The sequence below is a fragment of the Lepisma saccharinum genome, chromosome 26 (genome assembly GCF_977018435.1).
Source record: "Lepisma saccharinum chromosome 26, izLepSacc3.1, whole genome shotgun sequence".
Classification (NCBI taxonomy): Eukaryota; Metazoa; Arthropoda; class Insecta; order Zygentoma; family Lepismatidae; genus Lepisma; species Lepisma saccharinum.
Window position 1 is genome coordinate 50,580,428 of NC_139254.1, and position 21,105 is coordinate 50,601,532.

Below are 21,105 nucleotides of genomic sequence, written 5' to 3' on the forward strand. Positions count from 1 at the left end.
CGACAATTACTGTCCTATATCACTTCTTCCCATTGTCTCCAAAATTATAGAACACTGTTTATATAATCAACCCGAAAGCTATTTCACAAATAATAATTTATATACAAGTGCACAATATGGTTTCAGAGCCCATCTATCCACTGTGAAAGCGAATGAAAGCATTGTTTCCACTGTGTTAGATGCATTTGAATCCAAACTTTCTGTAAGTGCAACACTTATTGATCTGTTTCCCATCAAATACTAATAAAAAAAATTACAGTTCTATGGCATCAAAGAAACTGAACTTGCTCTAATAAAATCCTACTTGTCAAATAGACAACAAATGGTCACTGTAGACAACATAAAATCAGAATTCTTAAATATAAAAAATGGGGTTCCACAAGGCTCTGTCCTCGGCCCATTGTTGTTCAATATTTATATAAATGACTTACCTAATATTATTCCTCATAAAACTGTTTTATATGCAGATGATACCACATTCCTTACAGTGGGCAGTGACAAATTTACAGTTGAGAAGCTTGATAAGGAAATAGAGTAAAGGTCCACTTTTTGGTTTGAAACAAATCAACTTACAATTGATGAAAATAAAACAGAGAAAATATTTTTTTACATTAGGAAATGGCCATGAATTGACTTCTGTAAAACTTCTTGGTTTACACTTATACACCAAATTAACTTGGGAGTCCCAAACAAATCACCTATGTTCCAAACTTGCCAGGGTGGTATTTCTACTTAAAAAGATTAGAACATCCATTAGCAAGGATTTGTTGCTGCAATCATATTATGCATTCTTTCATAGCCTTCTGACTTATGGAATTCTCTGGTGCGGGGATATATATGTATCTGGCAGAAAAAAGCTTTATGAAGCATGGCAGGAGTCTTTGATCAGTCTATTTCCTGTAAAAATCTCTTTAAAGAACTAAAAATAATGACTGTGCCAAGCTTATATATATTTACCTGTCACGTGTATACAAAAGAAAATGTACATAATTATAACGCAAGACACACTGTGCAGACACAATACAAGATTCGGTACTACTTTACTATACCAGAGACACCTATCAATAATTTATTTTGCAATTTTTTACATTGCTAACGGATTCTTCTGCATTGCGGAACATTTCTTTAGGTGAAATAATGAATTTATAACGAAAATAATGTATATTTCTGACATTAACGAGTATTTACTGTTGTTCCTTATTTCCCACAAACCATCCACGGGTAGCCCAAAAATTCACGATAGCCCCACGAACCATCACGGGGACGAGGTATGCCTACTAGGTTAGGTTAGGCCTGTTAGGTTAGGTTCCATTAGCGCTCCTTTCGTTCAATTTAGCATATATGGACAACATCATGGCGGCAGCAGCAATAGCGCATCGGAAATAGATTTTCGTAGAAAACCACATGCATTCACATTAAAATAGATCAAAACTACATTCCCGAACATCAACAAAGCTACAGAAAATGATTTGTGTAAGTACTTTCTCCTGTAAATTTGAAGAAATCCGTCTCCGGTATAGTAAAGTGTTACCCAAGATTCTGGGTATAATTTAACAATACAGGGAATTTATCCAATTTGTTTGAAATTTGGGATACTTACTAATTTGGGCCAATTAATCACGAATCTGCACTTAAAATTTGGCGCTTATTTGGGGACAGGCAAATCCAGCCAATTTCTAACATGCCTTTGACAGGGACTCTATAGAGAAAGCCGGGGAGATGGGGCTGCGTTAGCGGTTAGGGACAGTAGGTCCATTACCCCAGGGGTGGAGCCTGGAATCGGTGAGAAACTTGGAAATTGAGGATGTAGAAATAACAACTTAATTTAGATCAGGGCATGAAATTTCAAGTTTGAAGTCAGTCAGCGGACTAAAGTCTTTGGTCGCCACTATTTTATATTGATAAATAATAAAAATATAAGCAATTATTAAAAATAACATACCTTAGGAATTAATGTTTGTGTAGCGCTGTAGTTCTACATTGAAGTACCACTTATCAATCGCAGCTGCTGGGTCAAACACTCACAGAGGTGGTCCATTTACGAAAACTGGGAGCAAATCATCCAGTGTCTCAGTCTTCAAAGAGTTCCTGTAAGTAGTCTTGAGTCTGTTGTTACAGCTGAAACCTCTCTCACATGAAGCTGTGCTCACTGGTAGAACAGCACAAAATGTCAAAATCTGAAGCAAATTTGGGAATCTTGCTGAACACTCCTCACTGTGAATCTTCTCCAGCGTCTGATTCAAAGTCAGAGAAGAAAACAAAAGTTTGTATTCTGTCCACTCTGCTAACAGAACATCCATTTTCTCATTATAGAGGCTCGGGTTTAAGTACATGTAGAGCTTCTTTATTTCTTCTATCCCAAACTGAAGAATATTTTCTTTGGGAGGCCAACCCAAGGTGTCGAAAACATGCAGAGATGCAATCACATCTGTTGATATAGACTGCAATCTTTCTGTGATGTACACCTTCGCATTGTTAATTAAGTTTCCTCCAACAGTCTGAAACTCTTGCTCTCCATTTTGAATGTTTGTGAGCTGCACATCCCTGATCTTCCCTGAAATGGTCCAAGAAATCTTGTTCGCTTGGTCAAACATTAGATTCCAGGTCAGCCAAAACTGAAATACAGTGTTCAATTCTTATTTTCAGAGATGAAATCAAAAGATTCTTATTTTGTAGTGCCACGCTTAAAGGGTTTAATTTCCTGTAAAAATCCAAAAGGATCCAAAATCTTCAAACTTTTCAGCAAACCCTTAGCTTTAGTGCCATCATTGTCTTTTCTATGGGGCATCTGTTCAAGATCGGTCACAAAAGCTTTCCATGATTGCAAGATCTCTCTTACAGCACTTTTTTTGCTGGCTAACCACCTAATAGTGTGGATACCACTCAGTTTTAGAATTTCTTCTCCTATAACTTCTGCCGTTTCTCTCAGTGAAGTCTTTAGCAGAGCCATGATAAAAACTGAAAAATATTCCTAATCACGGAATCAAATGCTCTACAATATTTAACTCCAACACAGCTAACTGCAAACAATGTGCAAGGCAGTGAATATTTATCATTTTATTACAAATAGCTTTCATTTGCACAGCCAATCCTGATTTGTGCCCGACCATATTTGCTGCACCATCAGTACCCAAGCCTACAATGTAATACTGGTTTCTGTATTTATTTGAACTTATTGTCTTATCAAAATAATCAGTTATGGCTGTGAAGTAACCAGCAGAAGTAGAGTTTGTGAGCTCTATTACTCTTAAAAGGTCCTCTTTGATGTGACTATAATTTGCATCCACGTATCGAACATACGTACACATTTGCATGCCGACTGATAATCTATCTGTGGATCCATCAATCAGAAGGCTGATGTATGTACTTTTCTTTTATTTTCTCCACTAGATCTAACTTCAAAGTTTCAGCTATGAAATGAATAAATTCTCCTCATTGCTTTTCATTGCCATACTTAGGTAGAACACTTACACTTAATTTTCCTGCCAAACACAGCAGATCTTCAAAGTCTTTAAATGGCTTCTCATGTTTAGCTACATTGTGAGATGGGATCGGCGTTGAGTGGACACGGGGTTTTCAATTGACTTGCTTTCCAAAATCATGTACGAACGTTGGATTGAGATGTTCGGCCATGTTTGACACACATTTGAAACAACAAAATTTTAGTCGCCAGCCCAAACTTTTCGTTGCCAATGGCGACCGGAAATCTCACGCCCTCATTTAGATTATTTTGCTATTTCCACATCTGAGCGCCAAATTTTAACTGCAGATTCGTGATTAGGGGGCCATTAGTGAGTGTGCCGAATTTCAAACAAAATGGAGAAATTCCCAGTATTGTAAAATCACTCCAGATTCTGTTACAAGCTCGACACACCATCAATCAGATTAAGTAAAACACATAATAGTTATAAATATTTAGGAATTAAGTTATACAACATGTTACCAGAAGTTGCTCACAGTGTCTCTCTTAAAAAATTTAAAAGTGTACTTCAAGTTTGCTTAAAAGAAAAGTTTGGAAAAAATCTGATATTCCCCGGACACCTATAACTTCTTTGTTTTGTCAATTTTTGACATTTGTACTTACCTATCTGCTTTGCGGAACAGTGCTCAGGTTTTTCGTCCTGGAATCGGTGGGAAATTTAAACTAAAAAAATATTTTTGAGTCCAAATTTCCCACCGATTCCAGGCTCTGCCCCTGGGGTGATTGACCTACCACCCCCAACCGCTGACGTGGCCCCGCCTCCGCTCCGGCTTTATCTATAGAATCCCTGTTAAAGGCATGTTAGAAATTGGCCGGAGTCACCTGCCCCCAAATGAGCCCTAAACTTTCAAATTTGAAGAAATTCGTAACATCACACAAAACACCTTCCAGATGTTAGACAATGCTACAGGAACTTATTACCGTAAGAAGTTTATTCTGTAAAAATTAAGAAATCTGTCCGGGGAATATCAGATTAGTACCAAAAGGTCTTCTACAATCTAGAAGAATTTGAAATCCATCCCAAAAATGATTTATTATTCTAGAATGTATTGTATTGTTTATTTCCTGTTTTATGTATTATTGTTGTGTATTGCCACTGGCATATTTATATTATTACATCGTCACTAATATTATAATTGTTTTATGTCTACATACTCTTACTTTATATACACATACACTCTCATATTAGGATAAATTTAAGTATCCCCGAAACGAATTTCTTCAAATGTACAGGAGAAATTACTTAACAAATGCAGTTGCTTTAGAATTGTGGAAGTTTGGGGAAGTGTTTTCTCGCATCGTTCATTCAATTTTGCCGGTAAATCATCTATTTTTCAATATAAATGTGTGACCTATGAATGAAATCTCTTGCATCCATTTACTTCCAGGTGGATGTAGCCTGTGTGTGATGACGTATTCCCGGTCAGTGTTTCCAAACATGTGTTTTTGTAACTGAAGAAGGTAGGTTTCCGCAAATGGTTTGTGGGGCTATGAGAGAATGGTGTGTGGGGCTACGCACATTTTTTTAAACAAATTTTTAACTATTGTAACCTATACATGACCCTACCTTACCTTACCTAACCTAACCTTACCGGAAATGGTTCGTGGGGCTAGGCGTCAATGTTTTGCGGGGCTACGTTGGTATTTTTTGGTGGGGCTACGTAGGTATTTTTTGGTGGAGTGGGATGGAAACACCGCATGCCGACTACGGTAGTGAAACTATGACGGTCATTTCGCGTGTTACTGAGGGGAAAAAGAAACGAACAAAACTTACTTCATACATCGAAAATATAATTATTTCCGTGAAAAAAAAAACAAAATGGCACCTTCAAGAATCCTTAGGAATGCAGAATACGGGTAACATTATAGAATAGGGGTGATGGAATTCTTCAAATTTACAGGAGAAAGTACTTACGGAAATCGTTTTCTGTAGCGTTGTGAAAGTTCGTGAATGTAGTTTTGATCCATTTTAATGCGAATACATGTTGCTTTCTGCGAAAATCTCTGTCCGACATGCTGTTTCTTCTGCCGCCATTTCCTTTCTGCACGAGAGCACAATAGATGACGCAATCCCGTAGTCAGTGTTTTCACTAGAACATGACGTGTCGACTATATTTATCTTTTTAATTTTTTTTTTTAACTATGCTTGCCTAACCTTATGGAAAATAGTTTTTGGGGCTAACGTCAATGGTTTTTGGGGCTAACGTGAATAGTTTGGGGGGGCTAACGTCAATGGTTTGCGAGGTATTAGCATAATTTCAAATCCGGGCACGAAAGTAGGTATTTTCCGGTGAACGAGGTTGCAACATGCATAAATCGACAAAACACTCGCACAACGCGCGATGAACCAGTACACTGTCGCCATAATGTGTGTTACAGAATCGAAATAACAAGTAAGAGTAAGTACTCGTAAATGTAAGAAATAGACATTATCTTACTTAGAAATGCATTATTTCACCTTAGGAAATGTTCCGCATTTTAAAATAGTACGTTAGAAATGTAAAAGTGCGAAATATATGATTTATAGGTGTCACCCCCATACTATAATAGTACCAGAATACGTAAGTACCAATGTGAAAAACAAGAAAATAAAGGAATTTCAGGCGTTTAGGGGATACTTAACATTTAATCATTTGAGTATCTAGCTATAACATATTGCAGTTCCATGTAATCCCTCTCTATATATGTAATTATATATTTACATATATACAATAGCAAATATGTAACCAATAACTGACGACATCTATTGCATTGTACAATGTCTAACGATGAATAAATGTATTGTGTTGTATTGTAAAAAAAAATGCACGCGAAAGGATATTAGCTAGACGACGGGGTTTTGCGGCATGTCAGTCACTCCCACGAACCCGAAGAAAAACGTCTGCAGAAAGAAGGAATTTTCAATTGTGGACTGTCACTGCTTACCAGTTCAAACACGAATTATCTCATTCAGATATCTCTGTATCAATTCTCCAAGCTATGACTCACACAAATGTCATTATGTCAGACCTTACTTATTACTTACAGTGTACTTTAAGTCGCCTCTAAAAACAATTCTCTTCACACCACACCATACAAGTTTATTATTTTCAATTTCGTTCAACGAATAATCCCAGATCACACATAGTACAGGAACACAATCATGGTCGCTAAACTTTATATAACTTATTTGATATATAATTTGAAGTACTTTATATTTACGCAGTAATGCTAATGTTACAAAGTTAACCTTACTTTTCCAACCATTTTAAGCATCGAATCTCATGTGTTTTGCGGGACAATAAGATCCATTCAAAGTGAGTGAGTGTGCGTTCGGTGATCAGGGCCTCACTCATCGCACATAAAACCAGACATCTTGGTCAAGTCCCGACCTTCGTGTTCTGAGTCTGACAATGCATTTGTGACTATACTTTAGTACTATTTTAAAAACTACACCTTAGAAAAGTGTCATAAGGGCATAAATATCAAATTATAGTACATATATTTTTTTAAATTTTAGATCTTAAGAGGAATTTTTATTTTGCATATTTTGGTTAATTTTAGGTCATAAAAATTCTAGCCCTAATATTGTATTGTTCTTTACCGCATCAACTCACAACATTAAAGCACTTGTTACGAAGTGACGTGGAAATTTTAACTCTTTTGAGTTCCAATATCTCCTCTGTAGTGAAAGATCATTGGCGGAGAATGGTCTGAAGCGCGAAATCGGACCCCGCACAACTATCGTCTTTTGTCTGACCAGTCTCATCCATTTGGCAACTTGGCGAGGACCGTTATTTCATCACAGAATTTCGTGAGTCTCACTTATCGCACATCGTATTGAGTATCTTTGTCTAATGACGTCACCGATGATTACATCTGTTGTTATGTTCTTAGAATAAATACACGATACATTTACTTCACTTTTGTGTGTGTCAGAGGGGGGCTTCACCAGAAATGTTTTATCTACGGTAAGAACCCTTAACCTAATATGCCTAACTTAACATCCATGAATTTTTCTCGTGACGTCAGTAGACGGTGGTGCTCAATATGCTATTCGATAAGTAAGACCCTTGTTCTGTCGTAGTGCACAGACTGTTTATCCAAGGAATATACTGTTGTGTATCATATCAACATTCTGGCTTGTTTTGTGTACAAAGTGTGTATTGTATATACCCTGATATTTTGTTAATGTTTTCCTGCACGTGTGCTAAAAATGCCATGCTCAAAGAATCGAGAAACTGATGTAGAGGAAATTGTTAAAATATTGTCTAAATTCGAACTAGGAAAGCTTTCTCAAGACTGGGTAGAAACCTTTTGGAGAGGCGAATTCGTAGATATTGAGGACTTGCCACTGGAATACCAAGATTATTTGCAGAATGTAAATATTAAATATGTCATGAATAATGCTGCAGTATCAATTAAAGCGTGGCTTTCATCTGAACAACCTGAGTTATTACAAGTTGCTTCGACTCCAAGGGACCAAAATAGGAGCAGTACACGACTTGCTGAGGATGGTAGTGCATGTCTGTTGTGGGAAACCTTAATTGAAAAGGACGTTAGACACAAGGCACTTCTACCTGTCCTGTGCTGTTTTATCGTTAAAGGACAAAACCTTGCATGTACTGAGAGTGAAAGACAATTGTGTTTGAATGCAACTAGTCTGTATTTTATGCTACTAGCAATACCTGGGAGCAGTGTCTTCAATATATTTCATCCTGTCCTCTTTAGCAAAGCATTGGGTACTCTAAGATTCGCATCGAAGCTAGATCTTGGAAAAAATAAAGATTCCAGTACTAGGCATTCACAAAACAGTGGTGATGCAGAAATTGAATTTGACTCGGACGATGATTCTGACATGCTAAATTTGTCAGCACAGGAGAGAAATGACTTGTTGAAAGGTTTAAATGTAATTTTGCATAACATTACAATGACGGTGAGAACTTTTTCTCTTCGTGCAAATCCTGAATCTGTGGAACAGTTAGTTTTACATCTTATCGATGTAATAAGGTTGGAAACAATTGTGCCAGATCTTAAATCTATTCTGCGCCAATCACGTGGTTTTAATTGTGCATCTGTTACTTCTCTTGTGTACAATGCCTACACTATCCTACAAGACATGTGTAGTAAAATGCATGGGAGTATCCATAATACTGCAACGCTTATTATGAAATACCTTCTACCAACCGTTATAATGTCAATAAAAAGTTCATATCGGATGCCTTTTAAAGAACTAAATGTTCTCAGGGAGCACACAGTCAGTTTTATCATGCACTTGATCGAAATTAAGAAAGAGGACACCTATGAAGCAGCACATGTCTTTGTGCAGAACATCTGCATGAACGTGCCTGATAAAGCTGACTATAGGCAAAAGTGTTCACAGAGTGTTGTCATTATAATGAGCAAATTGCCAAGTGCCCCTTATGCAAGACTTTTGAAGTGGCTTTTGAGGTTTGCTCATGCAGAGAAGCCATCACATAGACTCTTTGCATTGGAGGTTATTCCGAAGTTACTGTATGAACAAAAAAGGACAGCTGATGAAGGTGATGAGCCAAACCAGTTTGGAATCGAGAATGAAGGTGTTAGACCTCCAGTTATGAAACAGGGCAATGCAATGCTTCATAAATTTTTGTTGTCAGTTGTGTTTTCACGTTGTAGAGATGCATCTGGGACAGTCCGAGCTAAAGCATTGACGGTTTTAATAGACTGCACTTCAACTTTGAATCCTTCAATACGCAAAATAATGGAAGAGCTGTTTCTTACATGTTCCGAAAACGCAACCGATTTCTTAAGTTATGAAGCACTTGAAGTCACCCTGAATGATAATGAGAATAGGCACTTTAATCCTCTTCCTAGTGCTAGTGTAATCATAAATGAATTACGTGCTCGAGCTCTAGATGAAAAGGTGCATGTGAGGAAGTCAGCATTACAAGTTTTAGAGAATCTTATGGGATATGGAGAAGCATGGATACGAGAGGATATGCTCAAGGTAAGATCAGGAACTATTTATTTTTTATTCACTTGTTTGTTATAAGCTTTACCATTATACATATGCATGGTAGTTTAAAATAGGTTTTCTCACATGTACTATTTTTTGTTTACAACTGGTGACTATTTTTATTACAGTGCTGATGTTTGCCATTGCAGAATTTTTTGGGCCCCAAGTTCCTGTTGTTTAATTCCAAATTTGGTACCAGTTAGATATACCGGAAACACATTTAACTATTATTTTCAAATAAAATTCATTTCTACTTACCTCATTTGCATAGCGGAACATTTTTCAACTAGGGATTACTTTTTTTCCAATGAAAGAAAGCTTTGTTTTTAACTTTATAAGTATTTATTGGTCGTTGCTAATTGGCGGCCAAATTTTGACTCACTTTGTCTAACGTCAGCTGAGATGCTGTGTCGTCAGCTGATATGCAATGTTTCCAAACTTATGAACCAATAAATGCCGCAGAAACAAAAGGTTTTTAAGCGAATTGATCCACAAACCATTCACGGAAAGTTAGTTTAGGCAAACATAGAAAATTGAATTGGAAAACAAAACCGCTTACATGTCATCTTGTAAAACTACCGTGTGGTTGTTACACTAACACTTATTAACCGAAAAATGTTTGTTTTCAATCCACAAACCATTCACGGAAGGTTAGGTTAGCCAAACATAGAAAATTAAATTGGAAAAAGATATCCCGCTCACACGTCATCTTGTAAAACTACCGCGTGGTTGCTACACTGACAGGGTGTTACGTAATCAAATGCACGAAACATTCGATTCACGTGGTCGACGATAATGGTGGCACGAGCTATCGTGCAACGGAGATACATGAATGTCAAAAAATACCTTATTTACAGGCCGAATAACTTGCACAATTCGAAAAATTACTTTTCCCAGCTTCAGAAAGTCCACAAGAACTGCAATTTGAACTTAGAATCTTCAAAATTTCGTACATGCAAACTTGAAAAACGGGAATATTACAGCAAAAGATCAGAGTCACCAGGCTGATAGTTTTAGTCACCATGACGACCTGGCGACCGGGATTATTTGAACCCTGCTAATATCTTTTTTCAAAATACACAATGTGATATGAACACAAAGTGATCAAGAAAGTGTGTGGCCCTAACTCCACACCCCCTAGACACCTTGATGGCGTAGTGCAAGGCAACACTACTTTTTTGCTTTTTTTAGTAACAGTGCAAAATTTATAATAGCATGTTTATTATTCTGATTTAATGTTACACTTGATACAGAGAAAGCAAACATTAAAGAACACATACTGTGTTTGTTAGTTTAAAAATAAAAGATAATGGAAATGTCGACAAGTAAAATCGAAATATTTAAAGAAAGAAAGTTTTTTCCTAGAACTGAAATTGAAAATTGAGGCAACTCGGTGCCCTGTATTTATCTACCCCTGTGTAGTATAGTTAACAAAGTTAAACTAACACTAATTTTAAAAATTATCAACTCCTGGATAAGGAGCTGGGAGAACTTATGTCACTCAGAGAGACTCCTAGGCTGCGAAGTCTACTTATGATGATTATAATCTATCAACTTTACGATGCCAAAATAATCTGTTATTAACAATGATAGCGTACTTTTTTCCAGTCAGCTTCAATAACATCCACTTTAGATGCACATTTCTTATGCATATAAGCAATCTTGCTCCCCCCTCACCCAATAGAAGTACACACACAAAAATGTTCTTAAAACTGTCAACTAACAAATACAAAGTTTCTTCTCAAGACATTAACTGACAGCATATACAACAAAAAAATAATGTATCCCTTTGTCTGTAAACATATATTTTTGTTACTTGGTTTGTACACCTGAGTTAGGCAGACCATGAATTTAATTTCCGTGTTTGGATTGTCATAAATAAAAATACATGTGGCCAATGTACTGTAATACTATTGAAATTATGGCAGGTGTTAATGATGAACACAAACTACAAATTATTTTTAATTCGTGAATAATTACACAACAGAAATGTAGATTTCAGTACACAAAAAAGAGTAACTTATTTTCTACACCAGGGTCGAACCACCCTTTGAGATGCAACAGAAAGTTAAATGAATCACACTGGTTCTATTTAAAGCTGCAGTTATCTCCGTAAAGTTTGTAGTTTTCACTCTTCCGTTATGTATAATGTATAAACTTTCCTAATTTTTTTTACCTGCTCATAAAGTAGAAAAATCTATAAAGAAAGTAATTGTCGTGATGAGAAAGACACTCAACTTTGGGTAATTGTTTTAGTTTTACCACAATGAAAATTGTTACACAGCATAATCAATACATGTCAAACAAAATATTAATAAATCAGAAAGGTAATATTTTTCATAGTAAAAATATCACAGGTTTCAGTATTAGGTGTATGAACCAATGTTTCCACTGGTATACATCTATATTTTTGACAAATGATCCTAAAATACTCGCAACTTACCATTAATATGAGTACACATAATACAGGGAAATTCAAAATGAATGGTGCATTGGTCACGTTACCTGTGACTGCTGTAATGAATTCATTGTGGAAATACCAATTTGTCATGAAAGGTAAACTCTCCAAGTTTTGTCTGGACACTCACACTCCTCGCAGATATTCACATATGTTCGATGTGGGCCCCCTTTGTGATTATAATCAAGTTCTTGCCAAACCCGCAAGAGCGTAGCATTATCAAAGGATAAGATTGCTTCACGTATCCGCTGCTGTAACTGTGTTAAGTCCTGTGGAAGTGGTGGTACATACATCTTGTCCTTCACATACCTCGAAAGAAAAATATCACAAGGAGTTAGGTCAGGTGTCCTGGGGCACATCATCATTCGTCCCAGTGCGATCAATTCAGCAGCGTGGAAGCTTATGGTTGAGTTAATCTCGTACTGCCCTGTGCCAATCTGGTGGGGCTCCGTCTTGTTGCATAATGAAGTCGAATTCTTTCGCGTCCAACTGGGACAACAACCACTCGCACAGCATGTCGAGGTAGTTGATACCTGTAATGGTCAACCAAACATGCGGGTGTTTGTTATAGTTCAGAACACGTTCACCTTGGAAGAATCCCGTTCATGTTCCTATGTAGCATGTGGCTTTTGTGTGCCCCAAATTCTCAAATTATGCCGGTAAACTTTCCCCTTCAAATGAAATGTGGCTTCGTCAGTGAAAACAAGTCTGTCAGCGAAGCCATTCACCTCTAGCCTTTGCTTGCAAATCCATGCAGAAAGCACACCATTTTGGTTTGTCTGAGATTTTAAGTGCTTCTGCCATTTGCAATTTGTAAGGTTTGAAATGCAGACGGTTGTGTAACACACGCCACACTGTTGTTTGTGGCTGTCTAATTTCTCTGCTGCCACGATGTGTTCACTTTCTTGGGCTTTATTGGAAAGTCGCCAGAATGTCTTCCACCACTTCATTGCTGACCGATGGCCGTCCAGTGCTTGCTCCCTTGCACAAGCAGCCTGTTTCGTCAAACTGTTTCATCTACCTTACAATATTGTTCCGGTGCTGTGCTTGTTTATCAAATTTTGTCCGGAAATGTCTCTGAACAGTGGTTACTGATGAAGTTCTACCATATGCAAGCACACAGTACACCTTCTCTGTCACTGATGCTATTTTACACACTATCATGCCGCTAGTGAGCAATTGCAGGTTAAGTGGTAGAGCAGCCACAGGCTGAACTTCGCCCATGATTCTAATTCTAGTTGCGAGAATGGCACATGCTTCAGTGTTGCCAAATAAAACTTGGAGAGTTTACCTTTCATGTCAAATCAGTATTTCCACAATAAATTCATTACAACAGTCACAGGTAATGTTTCTTTTTGCACCATTCATTTTGAATTACCCTGTGTTAGAAATGTTGAATATGTGTGAGAAGCATTACTTCAATGTTTATCCACTTTTAGTTAACAGAAATTGTACTAAGACCAGAGTTTTTGTCCAGAATACATATGGGTCAGTCGAAAACAAATGGTCCAGTGCTGGTTGCTTGACCATTTTTAAATTTTCAATATTTTTGTTTTCTAACCCCTATGCAAGGGTAGTTCAAAGCAGGCATCATTTTTCTAAAACTTGACTTTGTTTAGAAAATGTGGCCATTTTTTGTTTCATGAGTTCAGGTATTTTTGGCCTTTGCAGTAGTTGTGATAACTATGATAGCTCAGGTAAGAAAAATGATAGAAAGCTGAGGTAAAAAACACTGTTTTCAGTACATTTCAAGCTTTATTTTATGTTCTGTCTTTTTTCACAATCTCTAATGAAAATTGCTAAAATTTAAGGCCAAATTTGATATTCAATTTTGAAAGAAAATCAAAGTTTAGAATTTTTTTAGTAGGGAAGTAATATAATATCAGAGCTACATTTTTTTTAGATGAAACGTATACATCCAGAGTTTTGGCCGAAGATATTTGGGGTTTTTTTGCTCTTGATGTTGTCTAGATATTATCAATAGTTTAATAGATTCAAGTAATCACAAAGCTATTGAACATATCTAGGCAACAACGTTCATTGATTCTGCCCCTCGCATAGAACCTCAAATTTTGTTGTTCAGATCCACAAAATAAATTGGTCCCATTATGGAGTTACGCTTTAACACAAAAACCATTTTGTTTTCTTTCAGATATTATCTGAACATTGCAGAGATCCAGCATTAATGGTGAGAAAGCAAATGGTGGTATCTCTGACAGATCTTTTGTTGAAATATCCTGAGCATGAGGAACTGCAGAAAACCTGGCTGAATGGTCTTCTGCCTCAGATCTTGGACGCAGAAGTGAAAGTGCAGGAAAAGGTTTATGAGGTAAGTATTTATAACAAGGTGCATTGATTCTCTATGAGGGTGGATCATTTAGTATCGCACAGTAATTTTTTTCCCGATGTTATTGTGGCTGGGACGTTGAAATTTTACAGACGTTTAGTTTGAAGTTCACGCTAGAGACATCATTTGTTCGATCAGGTATATAACTCGTGCGGCAGAAGCGTTAACTACTCAGCAAGGATAGTGCACATGTTATTGTCGTCAACGTGTGAAGAGCAAAGAGCTGTAGTTTGTTTTTTGTGGGCAAGAAGACAAAACCCTAGTGAAATTCACAGGGTGTGTATGGGTAAGATTGTTTGGAACGTAGCAACATCTCCAGGTGGTGCACATTCTTTCAAGGGGGCCGTGTGAACCTTGTTGACTCGTCACATTCCGGGCAACCAGAAACAGCTGCAATGGAATGAAATGTTACAGCCATTGAGCAGGCAATTCTCAATGACCGGTGGATCCAGCACCCACCATACAGTTGGACCTTGCACTGTCAGACTTCCATCTCTTTGGCCCAATGAAGAGACATTCCTAGGTGGCCAAAGCTTCAATTCCAATGAAGAAGTGCAATCGGTTGTGCGCAGATGGCTGTATTCCCAAATGACGGAGTTCGATGAAAAGGGTATATTTCAAGGAGCTAGATTTATGAATACTGGATAAAGTGCTTCGTAGGGTAATTTTAGTTGTCAAGGGGATTTGGGGAGGGGGGGGCTGCTATTAGCATTAACTTTAAGGTGATGACTAGAGACCGGATGTTTAGGCACTAAAAACATATAAAATAGGCAGGCAAATAAGCACTTATAATTTTCAGAATAGGCAGTAAAATAGGCATTAAAAAGGCAATGAAATTTTACTCAAAATAATGAAGATAGACATACAAGAAGAAATAGGTGTTTAAATAATATAGAAACATACCTGTACATTCTTTATAGTTGCTTAAAATAAACCAGGAGCTCATCATTAGAGACAGCAGTCCAATATCGTACTTAATAAATCACTGCAAACAGGAGTCACGTCAGCCCAAAATTTTCCATTCTGTAATGGCTACACACAATAGTGTTGACAAAAGAAATTGTTGGCTACTTCCAACCAGTACGCAAATTATTTAAATATACACTTTTTCACTGCACACAGGGTTATCTCAGTTAAAAAAATTTACACTATATATTCCACACAGCAGTTCGATGTAAGAAACTGTTTAAATATATTTCAAGTTTGTTCTGTACGGTTTGGCAGTCTCTGAATAAGAAACACTAATTGCGGTTGCACATAACAACAAGGTATTTCTTCAGGTGATCGATCAACCGACAAGTTATGTATGCGAACAGACAACACATTTTTTAGAATTGAAAAAGATCTTTCAACCTCCACGGATGTTACCCGAGCATACTTAAAGCATGCGAGAACATGTGGATCTAACTCAGTTTGTATATTTTCACCTTTCAGAATTTGTTGAATTGCCCTTAATTTGTCCAAGTCCTTATTAGCTGCAATAACTCACTGACATTTCTCACGAACAGCCTGACCTTTAGCACCTTGTACAGCACAAATTTGGTCAACTGCAGAATGAAAACTGTCCATTGAATTTGTCAGTGTTTCACTTCTCTCTTCCAGTAATGTTAGTGTCTGGCAAATTTGAATAATGGGTGGTGATGAATCCTAAGTCATTTCGCACAACAGAATTGTTCAAAAGATGCTGTGTTACACGAATTGATGTTGCATCATGTTCAGATAGGGAATTTATTACTTCAGCCACCTTCTGATTGTTTCTCGCATAATATACTGCAGCAGTACCAGTATCCAAGTACCCCATCTAGTTAGAATTGGCTGTTAAGGCAAAGCAAGTTCAGGGGCTGTTTCTTTAAACAAAAGAACCCGGGATGGTGCTTTGAGGAATATTTTCTTAGCATTGGAAATTAAAGAGTCAACTTCGGGAAATGAAACACGAATTTTCTCTGCAACTCGATGGAGAGCATGCGTGAGACATGTTATGTACAGCATAGTGGGGAAAATAACTTTAAAGGCCGTTGCTGCTTTTTTCATATATGGCGCTGCAACAAAAGCACATCTTCATGCTTAACACCATCTGGCCAAAGCAAATTTAGTGCGGAAGTGAACAACTGAGCAATTGCTGTACTATTAGTTTTTTCCAGTTGCTCACATGCAAGAAGAAATATTTTGGGCTCTACATTGTGTTCCATTGTACCAATTACAACATTAGCAAGAAACCTTCCCATAGCATCGGTTGTTTCATCAATAGACACCCCCCCCCTAACTTGCTCCCTAATTCTTTCAATGACACCCGTGTAACACCCTTCGATGTAATTTTTACGCAGTGTTGACTCATTCGGTACATGTTCACCTGTGTACTTAGATAGGAATCCCCTTAAAGAGGCATTCTGCAATTTCCACAAAGGAATGTCTGCCTCTATGAATGCCTTACACAAATCTGCAGAAAACTGAGACTGCCTAGGAGAAATAGCGTATGATGTAAATTAGTGACAGTTTTACCTCGCATGACTTTTGCTTCTCAATAGGAACCGATTTGTGTTTAGCAGTTTCTAAGTGTTGCGTAACGTAATATTTTTTCGTGCAATTCACAGACTTTTCACATAACTTACAATATAACACAGATTCATCAGTTGTAAACACACTGGTCCCGAATTCTTTCACATAGTTGCTCAATTTGGTTCTCAGAGAAGATGCTTCCTTGGGCTTTTCTGCGAGTAAAATGCACAAATACACGTCCACCACAAACCACGAGAGAGAAAACTACAATGATCCTTTGAAGAGCTTTCTCCAGACTGCACCTGTGGAATGCAACTCAGATAGTCAGCCCAGGGAAGTGCGAGGGGGAGAGGCCAATCACCCCCTTTGCAACATTCTTCCAAAGAATCGGGGTGGAGCTTGACCTTGAGCAGGCTATTCAGCTTTCTACTGTAAACTGTTATTTTTAAATTTCTTTGAAGCATCGGAAACTAATCCTGGGAACAGAAAATTGTATGCACCAAGTTCAGTCATGTCCCAATTTTAAGGAAAATGTCTAAAATAGGCAACATCTGGCATTATGAAATAATATAGGCAATATCGTGTGAAATAGGCAAAATTAAATTGCCTTTAAATGAAGCTAATCCCTCCCCCCTGGTCTTTGCAACATTCGTTTTCATCATATCTCTAACAGGAAAGAATAGGCATTTTGCCTAACATCCGGTCTCTAGTGATGACAGTTTATACATAGTTTTCACCGTCTAGATCTGGCCTCATCACCCATCTCAAAAATCCACTGAAGATTTGATTTGATTTGATTTAGATTATATTACTTCGCTTGTCTGCCAATTTTGGCTAAGTGTGAAGATTGAGATGAGTGATAATATGATGAAATTGATAAACGGACGCTCACGAACTCCCAGGCCCGGGATTCCTACCTGGGACCTTTGGTGTCATAGCACGATGTGCTAACCACTCCACCACAGGGGCCTGCATGGTTGCATGAAATCGAAAATAAAGGATACCTGGATAACAATATAACCTCAGCCACAGCGCTATATAAAAGTAGCTGGGGGTAGGGTGACACAGCCAATATAACAATGTCACGTCACGTACAAAATGTGTACTCATGGCAAAAGTTGGTCTATGTGGGCCGGAGCCAGTGATGGCAGGTGCCACAGTTCACAGCCAAACGAGTGCATGAAAGAGCCAGATCTGGCTCCAAAAGAGCTAAGTTGGCAACAGTGCTCCCCAGCTGCCTCATAGAGAAGGACCTCAGGGAAATTGTCACTCTTCCCCTTAAATCAGGTGTTTTTTTGTTGCCAAAAATCACTGATTTGAATCACTTTAAATAAATAATTTATAGAATAATGTACATAGGGATTGAGTAGATATCAGAATCACTTTTTTGTGAAAGTACATTACCCTCGTAATCATTGAATGGTGTGTATTAGGCTCTAAGAAGGAAGAAGAAAGGAAACTAAATATATGTGCTGAAAATATATGGTGTGAAGCTTATACGAAAGGAAATGTAATATATATACTGTAAACACATTTAAATTTCTCTCGATTTAAAATTCGATAATGTTTATGGAAAAAAACAGCAAAAAATTTGGTGTAGAATAATATACAAAATACTTATAGTAGTGTAAAAGTATATAGGATAAGGACAACAAATGAAGAGCCCATTTGATTAACAGACCCGATTTGGCTACACTTAAAACTATGTCAAGATGCCCATATGGGTCAATTGCCCTAAGTGTACTATGCTGTCAATCCCAAGAATCCTGAATCCTAGTGTACAAATGAAGAACCCTCAATAGATTAATTTGGCTACACTTAAAATTATCTCAAGTTGTCCATATGATCTTATTGCTTACAGTGTGCTACTCTGTCAAAATCCCAAGAATCCCGAATTCTAGTGTACAAATGAAGAAGCCTCAACAGACTGATTTGGCCATGTGTGCAAAAGCTGAATCTGTGAGATTGTTGTCCATAAGCTTGTCAAAAATATGCCCCTCTTGATATTGCTATGGCTACACTTAAAACTAAGCCAAAAATGCTCATGTAGGTGCCCCTAACAACTTACAGATCTAATACAATACAGGATTACCTTGGATAAAAGCAGGCTGCAAATTGAACTGTTACCTGCTTCCTTCCTAATCTTTGATCAGTTTCATGCCCGGGGCAGTAATTACTTAGCTCAGAAATACATCAGTCTGTCAGACAGTTTCGATCGGGGGGATCGATGCATTGCTTGGCCTGGAAATAAATTATGCAGGCTTGGGGGCTTTCATATTCCATTTTGCTGGCACGCATGGGAGATAATCTACACAGAAAAATAAGCTGAAAGGGGGCATTATTGATATTTCTGTGTAATAGGGAAAATTCTTACTAAAAGGACATTACCCCGTTGCATGCCATCATGCAGGCCGGACACATGCTATTGATTCCAATTCACTGGAAGGGCAAGAAACTTTAATTGATATTTCTGTGTAATAAGGAAAATTCTTACTAAAAGGACATTACCCCGTTGCATGAGAGCATGCAAACCTGACTCCAATTCTACAAGTCTATGCTCTGAAATAATATACACACACGTGAGACTTTGAGAATATTCACTGCACATCCAAAGTTGGACTTTGACTGTATTAGCTGATATCCAGCTGATAGCTCCCGGGTTTGATACCTGGTAAAGTGTGTTATACAACAACATAATAGAGCAAAACTACTCTATATTGGGGATCACCAGAGCCTAGTTATTGCTGTTTTCTGGGTATTAAAGCACCAGCTCAACCACTAACTGCTGTTATAATTGTTTTGGCGTATTATCCATAGTTCTGTTTATTTGGACCAAGAAATTTTATATAATAAACCAACAACAAAAATGCCAAATCAGAAATATTGCAATCAATGCAATAAGAATATATCTAGTTCTAATTGGGCTAGGCACCGGCATAATTGTGATCCAGAAAAATGCAGAACACCCACAAAAATATGCCCAAAATGCCATAAAATATTAAGCAAAGCATATTACAATAGGCATAAGTGTACTTGTTATGTACAGTCATCAATATTGCCCCCACAACCATCTACATCTGGTCTAAAAAGGAAGCTTGAAACACCTGTTAATGCTAGAGCAGCAAAGCAGCCACGCTATAGAAGTTTTGCTGGTCAACTTAGGGATTACAGTTTTGTATCAGAGCCAAGGTGTGACATTAAGAATTTTTTGAACAGTATAAATCCTGATGTGCAGCCAATTCTAAATGCACAAAATGGCTCTTATAAGCTGTCCCTCAAATTGTTTACACAATATAAGAAACCAAATGGCACAAAATTTACACAGCCCCACATAACAGAAACTGTGGCTATATATTCAAATACAAATTTAGACAAAATAATAAGCAGTTTGATAGATCAATTGAATATTAAACACTCTGAATTTGCAGCAAAAGAATCAGGATGGAGCCTATGTGGATCTCCACACAAGTTATATATTAATATTTCTGAATTCAGCCCATTACAAGGATCTACATATCTGCCATTACCTGCCAATATCAAAAACAAGAAAGCCGTGGTTAACATAGAAAATAATGATGAGAAATGTTTTCTGTGGTGTATTTTAGCTGCTTTGTATCCAGTTTTAAGGCATGCTGAGAGAATAAGTTATTATAAACAATATGAACACAATTTTGATGATGCTATGGAGGGCTTAGAATATCCAATGTCTGTTCAGAATATTGATAAATTTGAAAAAAAAAAAGCCAGAGATAACAATGGTAAACAATTATTTATTAATGTTTTTATTTGTTCTACTGGCCGTGGCAATTGCTTGATAGAACCTCTCAGAATCAGTACACTTGATGATGATTCTGCTGTCCCGATTGATCTGCTCTTAATTGAAGAGGATGGCACACACCATTACACTCTGATACACAGTCTTGAAGCTTTAGTCAGAAAACAACTAGACAAATCTAATACAATATTCAAGTTGTGTAGAAGATGTTTAACTGTATTTGATGGTAAAAAAATAATAAATGGGATTAGTGAAGTGAATGCAGAAATTGCTAAAAACAAGTCAATTGAACATTTAAAATACTGTGGCAATCATAAACCTGTTCATATGGTGATGCCTAAGCCAAATGAAAATGCCAAATTCAAAAAATTTGAAGCCTTGTTGGAACACCCAGCGTATATAGTGATTTTGAATCAAACCTCAAACCCTTTGCATTCTGCAGCCCAGATCCTGATGAATCTTCAATTACATCATACCAGTTACATGAGCCTTCTAGTTTTTATTATGTTGTTGTACAGGATGGTGTTGTTAGTGAAGAATATTTATACATGGGACCAGCTGCCATCAAAGA

The 21,105-nt window shown here is 37.3% G+C and overlaps 2 protein-coding genes across 5 annotated transcripts in view; one reads left to right on the plus strand and one right to left on the minus strand.

The window, feature by feature from the left end:
* Bmcp (uncoupling protein Bmcp mitochondrial) overlaps positions 1-6,567 on the minus strand; it is a 45,696-nt gene extending 39,129 nt beyond the window's left edge. Inside the window, exon 1 of the mRNA XM_083112366.1 lies at positions 6,507-6,567. The gene's annotated coding sequence lies outside the window, so the exon portion shown is untranslated. The remainder of the gene's footprint in view (positions 1-6,506) is intronic.
* A 935-nt stretch (positions 6,568-7,502) lies between these two features.
* LOC145979793 (condensin-2 complex subunit D3-like) overlaps positions 7,503-21,105 on the plus strand; it is a 183,229-nt gene continuing 169,626 nt past the window's right edge. For all 4 annotated transcript variants that reach the window (XM_083112785.1, XM_083112782.1, XM_083112783.1 and 1 more), the window contains exons 1-2: positions 7,503-9,449; positions 14,069-14,245. In XM_083112785.1, the coding sequence (XP_082968911.1) occupies positions 7,677-9,449; positions 14,069-14,245 (1,950 nt within the window). In that variant the 5' untranslated portion in view covers positions 7,503-7,676. The remainder of the gene's footprint in view (positions 9,450-14,068; positions 14,246-21,105) is intronic.